General features: G+C 38.6%; 1 protein-coding gene across 4 annotated transcripts in view; it reads left to right on the top strand.

Annotated features, from left to right (window-relative positions):
- Positions 1-455: 455 nt before the first annotated feature.
- Positions 456-13,228, top strand: part of FNIP2 (folliculin interacting protein 2) — an 88,499-nt gene continuing 75,726 nt past the window's right edge. For all 4 annotated transcript variants that reach the window (XM_006752659.2, XM_006752657.2, XM_006752660.2 and 1 more), the window contains exon 1: positions 456-967. In XM_006752659.2, coding sequence (XP_006752722.1) covers positions 792-967 — 176 coding nt within the window. In that variant the 5' untranslated portion in view covers positions 456-791. The remainder of the gene's footprint in view (positions 968-13,228) is intronic.

Raw genomic sequence — 13,228 nt, 5'->3', positions numbered from 1 at the left:
AGTGCAAGAGTTTTGAGGGTTTATGGCTTCCCATTTATTACTCTATATTAGTTTACAGTATGTATTTGGTATTAAAGCAAGGATGTGTCCCTACTCTGCCAGCCCTAAACCATCTCCTGTACATTAAGCCTTACATTTGTCTGTGTGAGTAACCATCTCTTTCACTTGCCATGGGCAGAGTTTTGCAAGGTTGCAGAGTAAGACCTGTCAGCTGATGCTTGCTCACATGAGAGCCATTAAGAGGGTGATGTGGCCAATGTCAGAACAACCTTGCAGCTGAAGGCAAGCCACTGCATTTGCCCAGAGCCTTATGAATAGGTCTTGTGACTGAATACTTCACTACCGCATAATCTCCAACCGAGGAGCACAGATGGAGTGGGTCAGTCCAGGCTGCTCAACCTGTTGAGGACTTTTCTTCTGCTAACAGGAGCACAAGCTTAGGAACAAAAGTAGGAAGTGGGAATTGGACTTGTCTGTTGATAATGAGTTTGCTGAGAGCATGTTTTATAACATGATGGATGCATCTGACTTCCTAAATCATTGGTGGGCTTAATTTACGTAACAAATGAATGTTCCTTTTTTTTTTTTCCTAAAAAAAAAACTTTCGAAAGAGGAATTTGTAGGCTGCTGCCAAGTAGCTTGTCTCACCTACTGTATAGGGAGTGCAGTGATCATTTAGAGTAGCTGGTCACTTCGGAATATCCCTCAAACAACAAAGGCTCTTCAACATTTGTATCCAAGTCCATGTTGATAGTCAGGCTAAACCGGAAGGAGGTTAAACGGCTCAGGAGATGTGTGGCGGCACAGCGAAGACCACAAACCGGCCCCCTGGCCGGCAGGATTCAGCCAGTTACGTGAGTGATGCTGTGTCTGGTGCTGGGAGGACTTGCAAGACACTTTTCTGCACAAAGATTCGAAAACGTGCCAGGGTAGGAAGGGGCACTGATCACACGGAACTCGACAGCAGGTTTGAAATTTTAATTCTATTTCAAAACCTAAGCGAAGTTTTAATTTAATTCACTGTGTACCAAGATGGTATTATAATGAACTATTTTAATAATGTCGCTTATCTAGAGTAACGTACTTGCTATATTTTTTTAGGTTGATTATTTCATTCATTTTAGAAGAATTCATTAATTTTATTAGAAGCTATTAATGAAAGCATTCTTTGTAAAGAATTTTATTGCCCTATCAATGAAAAGGAAAGAAATCCTTTGAGAATTACATTCATTCCAAAATATAATGTAGATCGATAGTAAGGAAAGCCATAAATATACTTATTGGTTGGTTTAAAATGTATTTTCAGGATATAGTTTCTGTCAGATAAAAATCTTTGTTTTTCTTTAGTAGAGATTTAATAAAATGGTATATAGTCCACTCCAGTATAAGAACCCAGTAGGTTAGAGAGTTAGGGAGAAGTGTGGAAATCATTTTATGGGTATTGGGTCACATGCTGTCCACTCAAAGAGATAAATATGTAGAGGGAAAAGGTAATGAATAATGTGGTACATTAGGAAAATACATTTGAGTACTAGATAAGATTCACTTTTATACTGTCTGTTTGTATCTGTTTCTTATCAAGAAAGGACAGCTTAGTGAAAGGAAGTGTAAAGGATTAGCATTCATTTTATCTGGATCTTGAACGCTGTTCTGATTTCACTTGATCCCCAGCTCTGCTGCCCAAGATGCTTGTAATATTGGGTGAATCCCCCAGCTTTTGTGGGTCTCACTCTCACCTGCTAAGCTATGTAGTTGGTTCAGATGATTTAAATAACTTTTTCCTCTTCAGAGATTTGGAGATGTAGCATCAGGACCTTTTGTATTTCCTATTTCTTTTATTCGCACAGTTCTAGATTTCCCAAATAGATATTCAGGGAAGGAGGTAGCATCCCCATAAGAATATGCAGGGCCACCCCAGTTACTTAAACAAAACTTCAAGTTTTGGGTATGTACTTAATTTCTCACTTTCAGTGAACTTACTATTCTTTGGTGGATTTTAACAATTTTCATTTAAACAACACTTTAAACTTAATAAAACATGTTCATATCCACTATCTTCTTTCCCTTTTTTTTTAACTTGTTAGATATCCACTATCTTCTTTCCCTTTTTTAATTTGTTAGATATCCACTATCTTCTTTCCCTTTTTTAATGTGTTAGGTTTACTTCTCTGGTGCTGAGTATTGTATTTTTCTTTAGAATTCTCTACAGTGATGACATATACTTGTCAATTAATTGGAATTCATCTCCAGACAGAACAGTTGACTTTGTAGACCTCATCCACTTTCTGTTCCCTTTTCTACAATCTTGAAACCGTATTTATGTGCAGTATTGTATTTGGTTTCCTGGATTTATTTAGGACTTGGGCCAATCTCAAGGGTAGAGTGAATTATTGACAGGAGCTTGCCCTGTAAGGATTGGGCTCCAAAGTGCTCACGAGTTATCTGTTTGTCCAAGTCAGGTGGCAGTTAGATATGACTTGCAGCCCCTTCTTTGCTCTTAGGTATCTTAAATCAATATTTTCAATTCATGGTGGGCATTCTGCAAGTGGCAGACTGACTTAAGTTATATGCAGATTTTTTATTGCATCTGCATTATTCAGAGGTTAACTATAGTTAGTTTCCACCACCACCCCCTAATGATTTTCCAATTATTTAGAGTTGATGAGAAAGATTCCACAAATACAGTGGAGCCATGTTGGATACCTAGTAGTCATCCGCAGTGTAAAATTGACACAGTTCAGTGCAGAAAGAGACATTTTAATCTTCCCAGTTATGGTTTATGTGGAATGAAACATTTCAGGAAAGAAGTTTGTCCTCTGTATCTTCACTTCCATCCTCATTATTCTCTAGAACGACAGCTATGGGGTTCAATTTATTTCACAAAATAACAATGAACAAAAACCTAAAGAGTTTGATGAGACATCTTAAATGGTTTGTCAATAAAAAATTTCTTGCTAAAACTCAATTCAGATCTCATAACTCTGAAATCTGATACTAGGTATATTGTGCAGTGTTCAAATAATCGCTTCTAGTCTTCTTTCTTAAAAATGTCAACTTGCAAAGCTGCTAATAACTTGATTTTTAAAACTTTCCCAACAAACTAGATACATATACAGGGCTGTTTATAAGAAGAATGTGGGAGTATTTCCCAAGCTTATCTATGATCATTGTTTCTCTGATGGCAGGAGAAATCTGACATAACCTTGCCTTTGCAAGTATACCGTACACACACTTAGACTAGAGGAACTGAAACAAAGCACTTCAGAGTCAACTGTGCTTTAAGTTTCATATCTTGAAAAGGGATTCAGAAGAGATTCTTTGTACTGTTTTGGAATCACCAGGCTGGAAGGAGTAGAAGAATTAATTCATGTAAATATCCAACTTCTCTACAATTTGGATGAACTAATTCTACAGAGAGAGAGAGAGAGAACAAAGGAAGGAAGGAAGGAAGGAAGGAAGGAAGGAAGGAAGGAAGGAAGGAAGGAAGGAAGGAAGGAGAGGGAGGGAGGGAGGAAGGAAGGAAGGGCTGTAGATATAGCTGTAGTTGCTTACCAAGAAAATAAGTACGGAAACTAGGGTCTATTTTCCCCTAGTGAACTACTTCACAGAAATTAACTGAACATGATTTTACTACTAGTCTTTATAATGGTTAGGATTACTGACTAGGAAACAAAAATAGTCACTGATTTAGAAATGTGTGAAGGCAACAGACCAAAGAATTCTGATGATTTTAGTAAAGGGCTGTATAAAGCCTGAAGCAAGTTGTAGAAGTGGGGAGAGAGTTTTCTCATTGTGTTCTTCACTTAGAAACACTGTGTGAAAACCTTTCTGCTCTGATACTCCCTAGAAAATGTAGCTGTTGGACAGGTTAAATGAAGTGAGCAGAGAGAAGCAGCAAACCCTGGTCAGCTGATGGTCTTGTGCTTCCTGACAAGCTTCACAGGAAGGTTGTAAATTGCCAGGCGTGACTCTTTCAGATGCATTGCGTATTGCTGTCACAAGTTCTCCTACCCTTCCTGCACGCCTTCCCTTTTCACTGATTTTAGGGGCCATGAGGAATTTTCTTTGGCCAGTTAAAAACGTTTATTTCTATCAGTTGATTTCCGTCAGGGACTCAGAGGTGTAATTTGAGCATGACTGAGTGAATGAGTGAAGGGATGCAGGGGTGACTTAGTATTGTTGCAAAGTCATGTGTGATTTAGGTTTAAATAAACATTTATCTTTTCCCTCTGAAGCAACATGTCTTCTTAGGAATGAGTCAGCAGACTTACTACAGAGTTTTGAAGTGAATATGAACTCACTTCATAGGAACTGACAACTGACATAAACTTTTATCTGGGTCTTATTTTAAGTATTGATGACATAACAGGGTAAAGTCCTTGTTATTAGTCACTATAACTAATTGTTTCCAGAATGACAGTGTTCCAGACAGAAGACAAGATTACTCCAACCACTGCGTCTGCAGGCCAGCCACTGGGCCTCATGGAAGCATTTTCCCCTCAAGTTTGAGCTCAGCTGGATGCTGAACTAGAATACTCATTGAACTAATCCACAAGTCCTGGTGCTCCTGTTATGACTTCTGTTGTGAGTCAGACTGTGGCTTAGCCTTATCCTTTTATTGGTACAGTAACAAAAGCTGAGTAACTCCTGAACAATGATGTAGCAAGCCCTCGTGGGAATTGGTGGGCACATTAATATCCTATGACCCCATACAAGATTACAGTTAAACTGCCAGTCACAGGGAATCCAGCCTGTGGGCTCTAGGAAAACCAGGGTTCCTGGCAACTCTCTTCCCTTCTTATGGGATCCAAGTTTATATGAAATGTTGGTTATCAGATACCCATCCATCCACTAATGTTTATACATTGAAGAGTTCAGTCCTCTTACCAATTTAGAAAGGTTTTTAAAAAAAACCCCACCTATTCTCAGGTCTTTACAGAACAGATGTGAATTAAAATCCTGTCTTTTTTCCCACTATGCCATTTTCTTTGACTTTTGTGCCTTACCCTGCCCAAAGGCCAATAAACAAAGAACTTAATAAAGCCACGATAGTTTTTCCACTTACTGATTTTTTTTTAATTCAACTCTCACAAATGAGACCCTAGACCAGTGATGGCGAACTTATGACACGCGTGTCAGAGGTGACACGCGAACTCGTTTTTTTGGTTGATTTCTCTTTGTTAAATGGCATTTAAATATATAGAATAAATATCAAAAATATATGTCTTTGTCTTACTATGGTTGCAAATATCAAAACATTTCTATATGTGACATGGCACCAGAGTTAAGTTAGGGTTTTCAAAATGCCGACACACCGAGCTCAAAAGGTTCGCCATCACTGCCCTAGACTGTAGTACCAGATATGGTAGGAGCATCTTTGATCTAGGGACCCTTTCTGCCTTCATGATGTCATTGATCTGAAAGCTCATCTTTGCCTTCAACTCACTGTGTCTTTGGAAACATTCCCTCATGGATCTGTGGTTCTATTTTCTCTCCTAAAATATATAAACAAAACAAAAGTGGTAGATTGGGTCAGTGATCCCCATATATTTGAATTGAATTCAGATCCATTGGAGCAGATTCCTGGAGGTGGAGCCTGTGAAGCTTTGGTGATAAAAACAAAAAAACAAAACAAAACAAAACAAAACCACACACACACACACACACACACACACACAAACCACAAAGAGCTTCTAAGGTAATTCATATAGTAAGTAAGTGGTGTCTGAGGTCCCTTATAACTCTAATATTATGATTGTCTGTCACTGACCAATGAGACCCAAAGATGTAAGAAAAATATGAAGACCTTGGGTAATCAAAGGAGTCAAAACTATCTCAGTGGTATTAAATTCAATCGAGTCAATTTGAAGATCTAATTGGCTTTGTTAAGCAATCCCTGAATCAGACAGCATTTCCTCTAGCAGGTAGAGAGAAGTCCCAAAAGCTGTACAATCTGAAAGGCTTTTATAGGCAGAACTGGGCAGGGCAAGAATGTTATTAGCAAAAGAAAAGAAAGGATTGTTTCAGGCAAGGTTATGTTCCTTTGGGTGGAGGTAGTCTTGTCTGACAGATTGCCTCAGCTTCCTTTAGGCCCGGGGAGGGTGGAGAGGGCCCACATGACAAGTCATTGGTACTCACTAGGAAATTTCAGATTGCCCAATTAAGATTACATTCCTGGAGAAGGTTGAACTGCATTTAGGTCAGATATTAAGTCTAGGTTTGGTGTCATGGGCTTTAGCACAAATGACCCCATGTTGGGCCTGTGGTTTTTCTCCTTAACAGTGGAATCTTTTTTCATGTGAGGGAACAGACCATGTGGTTATTTAAAAGAGTGTATTTTCAACAGAGGGAATAGCATACAGAGATCCTAAGGCAGGAACATGCTTGGTATGCACCTGTTCCTTCTACCCTTCTATAATTCAAATGACACATAGGCAATTTAAAGGAGAAAATCAAATTTTAATACGCGCATATGGGGAATTCACATAGCATGAAAAGTCTAGATATTTAGGGAAACTGAAGTGTGTATGTTATTCAGAATTAAGGAGGAGGAAGTAAGGCCATTCACAGAGAGATAAAAAGATGAATGTTCAGTAAGCAAATGTATATTGATTATCTTGAAACAGTGGACACAGAGGACTTTGGTCAAATGGGCTTTGCTAGGTTCCTCCTGTGTGATAACACCTAGTTCATACTAAAACATAGTTGTCTGTGATGCTAACTTCCTTTCTGGAAAAAGTTCTTCCTTTGTCAAAATTCTTTTAGGTAGTTAGGGGGGAAGGTCAAAGATTTTTCCAGAGTTTTTATTTCTTAAAAAGAACCAGCTTAAAATAATCAAATCCCAAAGAGGCATATTTTGAGGTGACAAACTCCGTTCCTCATTACACTCTAAAGAGAAAAATGTTGCCTAAGGACAAAGATGATTTGGATTCAGAGAGTCAATGGTTCTTTGTGGGAACATCGGCAAGGCTGAAGTGTGCTGGTAGACTCGGTTATCACACTGATATGAGAGGCAGGTGGAGGTGGCCTACCCCCTAATATCTCTCCCATTGGCCCTTGCTTGATAAAAATTCCTGCTATTAGAACCTCATTTCTTTGTATTTAAGCCTTATTCTCTCTGGGCAGTAACTGATACCTTAGTAGGAACTAAAAGAAAACTTGTTCCTCTGTCAGGGAGAACAAGATCACATGAGAGGATTGGGTGTGTTCTGTTGAGCAGTGTGTGAGGACTGCCCTTATCCTTTCCAGCTGCGGGGGCAGGACTGAGGGAAACCGCCTGTAATTCTGCTGAACAGGTCCAACACTTGTGATGGCTATATCCAAAGCTCAAATAATGTGCCCATGGTGTTCATCTTCACAGGGAATTCTCTGGCAGACTATAACAGACCAAAATGATCTTCAGAGAATGATCTATCACAGACTTTAACACTAGTGCTTATTACTAAAAGTTTCTGTATTTTAATTGACAGTTGATTTTTTTTCCGTTTAAAAGACTTTATTTTGTAGAGCTATTTTAGGTTTACAGCAAAATTGAGCAGAAAATAATAGAGTTCCTGTCTACTTCCTGTCCCATACACAAAGTTTCCCCCTGCTGTCAACATCTCACACCAGAGTGGTGCATTTGTTACAACAGATGGACCTAAATTGACACATCAGAATCACCCCAAACCGTATTTTCATTAGGGTTCACTCTTGGTGATGTACATTCTATGGGTTTTGACAAATGCATGAAATGTATTAATTAGTATAGTATTGTACAGAGTAGTTTCACTGCCCTAAAACTCCTCTGTGCTCTGTCTATTCATCTCTCCCTAGTCGCAGGCAACCACTGATGTTTTTACTGTCTCTATAGTTTTGCTTTTTATAGATGTCTTTTGGTTGGAATCATAGTATGTAGCCTTTCCTGATTGGCTTCTTTCACTTAGTAATTGTATTAAAGATTTCTACATGTCTTTTCATGGCTTGATAACTCATTTCTTTTTGGCACCAAGTAATATTCCATTGTCTTGATGTGGCACCATTTATTTATCCATTTACCTACTGAAGTGACATCTTGGTTGCTTACAAGTGTTGGCAATTGTGCTGTAAACATCCTGTGCAGGTCTTTGTGTGGACATAACTTTTACTCCTTTGGATACATATCAAGGAGTGTGATTGCTGGATTGTAAGGTAAAAGTTTGTTTAGTTTTGTTGTAAGAAACTGCCAAACTTCCAAGCTGTACCATTTCATTTCCCCCCAACAATCAGTGACTGTTCCTGTTAGTCCACATCCTTGTCAGTATTTGGTTTTGCTATTGTTCTGGATTTTGGCCATTCTAATCAGTCTGTAGTGGTATCTTACTGTTTTTATTTGCTTTTCTAGACACATGAATGATGTGGAGCATCCTTTGCCATCTATATGTTTTTCTGAGGTGTCTGTTTAGTTTTCCCTCCACTTTCTAATTGGGTTGTTCTTTTTCTTATTGTTGAGCTTTATGAGTTCTTTGTATATTTGGATATCAGTCCTTTATGAAGATATGTCTTTTGCAAATATTTTCACCCAATCTTCTCATTCATTCATATTCTCTCTCTCTCCCTCTCTTTTTCTCTCTCTCCCTTACCCGATGATATTTTTTCCCAATTTTCAAAGAGAGTGGAAAGGAGTGGGAGGGGAGAGAGAGAAAAACTTCGATGTGAAAGAGACATATCACACATCAATTATTTATCTCCGGCTCACACTCTGACCAGGGGCTGGGGATCGAACCTGCAACCCAGATATGTGCCCTTGACCGAGAATCGAACCCGAGACCCTTCGGTGTGCAGGCCTACGCTCTAACCAGCAAGCCACTGTAGCCAGGGAATGTCTTCTCATTCTCCTGGTACTCTCTTTCACAGACCAGAAGTTTTTAATTATAGTGAAGTTCAGCTTGTCAATTCTTTTTTTCATTTCATGTCTTGTGCTTTTGGTGTTGTTATCATTATGTCCAAGATCATCTAGATTTCCCCCCTCTGTTATATTCTAGAAGTTTTATAGTTTTTCATTTTACATTTAGGTCTATGAGCCATTTTGAGTTAAGTTTTTGTGAAGGCCTGTGTCCAGTTTCAATTTTTTGCATGTGAATGTCCAATTGTTGTATCACCTTTGTTGAAAGACAATGGTTGCTACATGTATGTAAATCTCCTGGGCTTTCTGTTGCTCTGTCTTCTCTGTCATCAGGACCACACTGTCTTAATTACTCTAACTTATAGTAAGTCTTGAAGTCGGGTAGTTTCAGCCTCCTGACTTTGCCCTTCTCCTTCAGTATTGTTGGCTATTCTGAGTCTTGTGCATCTCCATATAAATTTAGATCCATTTTGTTGATGTTCACAAAATGACTTGCTGTGATTTTTATTGGGATTGCATTGGATTTACAGATCGAGTTGGGAAGAACTGACATTTGAGTCTTCCTACCCATGAACATGGAATATCTCTGCAATTATTTAGTTCTTGGATTTATCAGTGGTTTTCCTCATATAGATCTTGTACATATTTTGTTACATTTATACCTAAATATTTTTGGGGCTGCTATTAGAAATGGTATTGTGGTTTTAATTTTAAATCCCACTTGTTAATTGCTGGCATATATTTAAAAAATATTTTTACATGTGGATTTTTTTAGAGCATGGCTGCATTCATTTCAGGCTGGCTTCTTTTCCCTTTTCTTTTTAAATGCCTCCATCTTTTTCTTAAATATGTTTTCTGATTATCAAAATGATACAATTTTATTACAAAACATTTAGAAAATGCAAGCAAATATAAAATACGAAAACCCAAATTATCCATAATGTTATCACATAAATTTTGCTACTATAAACATTTTTATTTCCTTGCAGTTCTTTCTTGATATAGATATAAGCTATATTGTATTAACTGAGTCATATTGTATATCAAGCTATATAATCTGCTTTTTTTACTCAGTGTGATACCATGATATTTTCCCCATGTTATTAAAATGTTTTTGAGAACAATTTGTAATGACTTTGTAGTATCTTCTTAAATGGCTTCAAAAAGCTGAGAGTGTGTTCTACTAATGGTATTCAGATTTCCAATTATAGTGCAGACAATGGCCCAATTTTTGTTCAAATTTCTGACAGGTTCTTGGGAGGGAATTTTCCTTGTAGGAAATTTGAAGGAGACCTTTTTTTTTTCTTCCTCAACGGAAATTGAAAATTGAGAGAGAAATTGGTCAGGTAGATGGAAATCAAAATATCTACATTTGGAAAACTGCTAACATATTGAACAATAAGGATCTGCCTAGTAATAAACCTCAAAGTTAGATTAGCTTGCCCACCCCATCCTGAGGAGCCTCGGACACTCACAGGCCTTGCCACAAAGGGGCTTGCCGCTCCAAAACTTGATGTTGAGGAGTGGATGATCACATCAGCATGTGTATGCTCTGCAGTCAGATAGATGCCCACAAATACAGGGAAATCTACCATTCAGAATTTCTTCTTCCCCTGAGGTGAAGAGCAGCCAGGAATGTTAGTCTTCAGGATTGTGCCTCTACTGGTAGGAAACCTGAAGCAAAGGTAAGGAGACCCTCAACTCTTTTATAGGTTAAATAACCACCTAAAGCATAGGTATATGAGTGGATTTTTTTTGACATTTTAAAAAGTATTTTATCTATGTCTTCAGAGATAATACATTCACTTGGTTCAATGATAAAAATTATAAGAAATATATTGCTCCCAACTCTTTATTCTTTCCTGTCCCTTTTAAGTAATCGCTTTTATTTCTTAAAATTATTTTTATGTTAATTTTGTGTAGACATATGTATTCTTTCTTCTTACACAAAAGGTAGCAGGTTCTATATAAGAATCTGCTCTTCGCTGTTTGAACTTGACAGTATAATCTAGAGATCTATGGGTCCTGCTTTCATTCTAACACTCTCTCTCCAACAGCTGCTTGGAATTCTGTTGTGTGACTATAGTATAAGTGATTTAATTTGTCCCTACCAATATCCTCTCCAGTTTCTTCCAGTATTCTGCTCTTATCAAACATCCTGCAATCACATGGTTTTCAAAATCTGTTTAGTTCCAGAAGTGGGATTGGTGGGTCCAGTGCTATAAATATAATTCTGATGCCTATGACAACTTGTCCTCTGTATATGTAGTCATACCATGTTGTGCCTCTGCCTGTGTTTCTCTCATCTGGGATGTCTGACTTTTGAATGTTTGCCAATCTAATAGGTGTATGATTTTAAGTTGCTTTTCTAATTTCTAAGAGCGGAGTCTAGCATTTTTTTTATGTGTTTAAAGACTATTTTTTTTCTTCCTGTGAATTATTTGTATCCATTGCCCAATTTTCCTTTGCCTGGCCTGCACTCTCTTGCAATCTGAGACCCCTTGGGGGATGTAGCAGTGCGCCAAGCATCAGGCAGCCAGGGAGGAGCCAGAACTGGGGCCAGGCACTGCCCCACTCATGCTCATCCTGGCCCACTGTGCCTGCTGCCGCTGCTTGGTAGTGCTGCCACGGAGTTGGGAGAGGCACCCGCCACCGCAACTGCACTTTCCAGCCATGAGCCCAGCTTCTGGCTGAGCAGCGCTCCCCCTGTGGGAGCACAGTGACCACCGGGGGCAGCTCCTGCCTTGAGCTTCTGCCCCCTGGTGGTTAGTGTGCATCATAGTGACTGGTCAGCCAGTCATTCCAGTTGTTCAGTCGTTTCATCATAACAGTCACTTAGGCTTTTATATATATAGATATATATGTTGCTTTTTTTAGAGAGGAAGAGAGAGAAACATCGATCAGCTGCCTCCTGCAGACCCCCTACTGGGGATGTGCCCGCAACTAAGGTACATGCCCTTGACCGGAATTGAACCCGGGACCCTTGAGTCCACAGGCCGACGCTCTATCCACTGACCCAAACCAGTCAGGGCGCAAGTCTTTTTCTATATTGATTTTTGTTGTTTTTATATATTAGGGAGATTAATCTTTTGTCTGTAATATGAGCTGCTAATTTTTTGTGAATTTTTAAAAAATCCCTTGATAACTTTTTTTCACGCGTTGAGGTCATGCTATAGTATACATAATTTGGTGTTCTGCTTTTCAGTCTTAACATTATACACCAGAATTTTTACTTTTCAAATGTGGCATGTTTTTATCCCTCAGAAGAAAATGCAGAGGGAGGTCCTGGAATGTAGAGGCTGTTACCCTGACTTATTTGCCACTGATGCTAAGGTGATAGTGTTGTAGAGTTGGAAGTGCACAGAATTTGGAGTCAGGAGACATTGGTTTGAGTCCTGACTTTGCCACTTAATGGGTATAACCTTGTTAAAGTCTCCTAACTTCTGTGTAAAACAGCTTATGTAATACAGGCTCTCACAGGACATTTGTGAAGGTCAGCTCAGGTGAGTTCTGTAAAAATGTTTGGCAGACTCTGAAATGTTAGGCAATTATTTATGTGTGTGCTATGCAGCTCTGATCGCTGTCTTCCCCTCCTATAGCCAAACATCAGACCTTCTGGAACTGGAGTCTCTAGGCAATATACGATTATGCCTTAAGAAGGCAGTTATTTAATATGATCGAAATCAATTCGATACAGTAATAGAACAGTAATAATAAACTTAAAGCCACAACTAAGTTTACTAGATGAGAAGAGGGATTACTTGTTTAGAGACTTGGTCCTGTTCCTGGGAGAGGCAGGGAATGAAGAAGGACAGGAAAATGTGGTATATGCATGCGGAGAAGAAAGCTCAATAAAGTTCATTGTCTAAAGCCAAACTACATATTTGAAACTCAATCTAAATTCCTTGAATTCATTAAGGTGGTTTCCCTGTAGGAGTTCACCCACTGCCTCATGCTTCAGCTATCGAGAAGCCTTTTTAAGCAAACAGTAATTAAGGTTGTCTTAAGACAATAATAGCATCTTTGATGGGTTTTGAAAAAAGAGTAGGGTGTTCCTATTCCTGTTTCATAATTTATTTTTAATTTTCCAATTTAAATTTTATTATATATTTTAAAATATTTTAATTTTAATGAGAGGACAGTCATATGGTTAAATATTCAGAAGACACAACACCATAGTGAATACTTACAGCACACTGACTTATGTGTGTCTGGCTCTTTGTTAGTCACTTAACTTTTAATCCTCAAAAGGACATTTAGGAGTTAGGTGTTACTACCGATGTGTTGCAGGGGAGTATACCAAGGAGCAGAGTGTTTAGGTAAGTCTCCAAGGTCACATAGTGGGAAGAGGCAGAGCAAGGACTT

Source organism: Myotis davidii, unplaced genomic scaffold, assembly GCF_000327345.1.
Source record: "Myotis davidii unplaced genomic scaffold, ASM32734v1 scaffold50, whole genome shotgun sequence".
Lineage (NCBI taxonomy): Eukaryota > Metazoa > Chordata > Mammalia > Chiroptera > Vespertilionidae > Myotis > Myotis davidii.
Note: the sequence above shows the minus strand (reverse complement) of the source record. Positions and strands in the feature narration are given on the sequence as shown.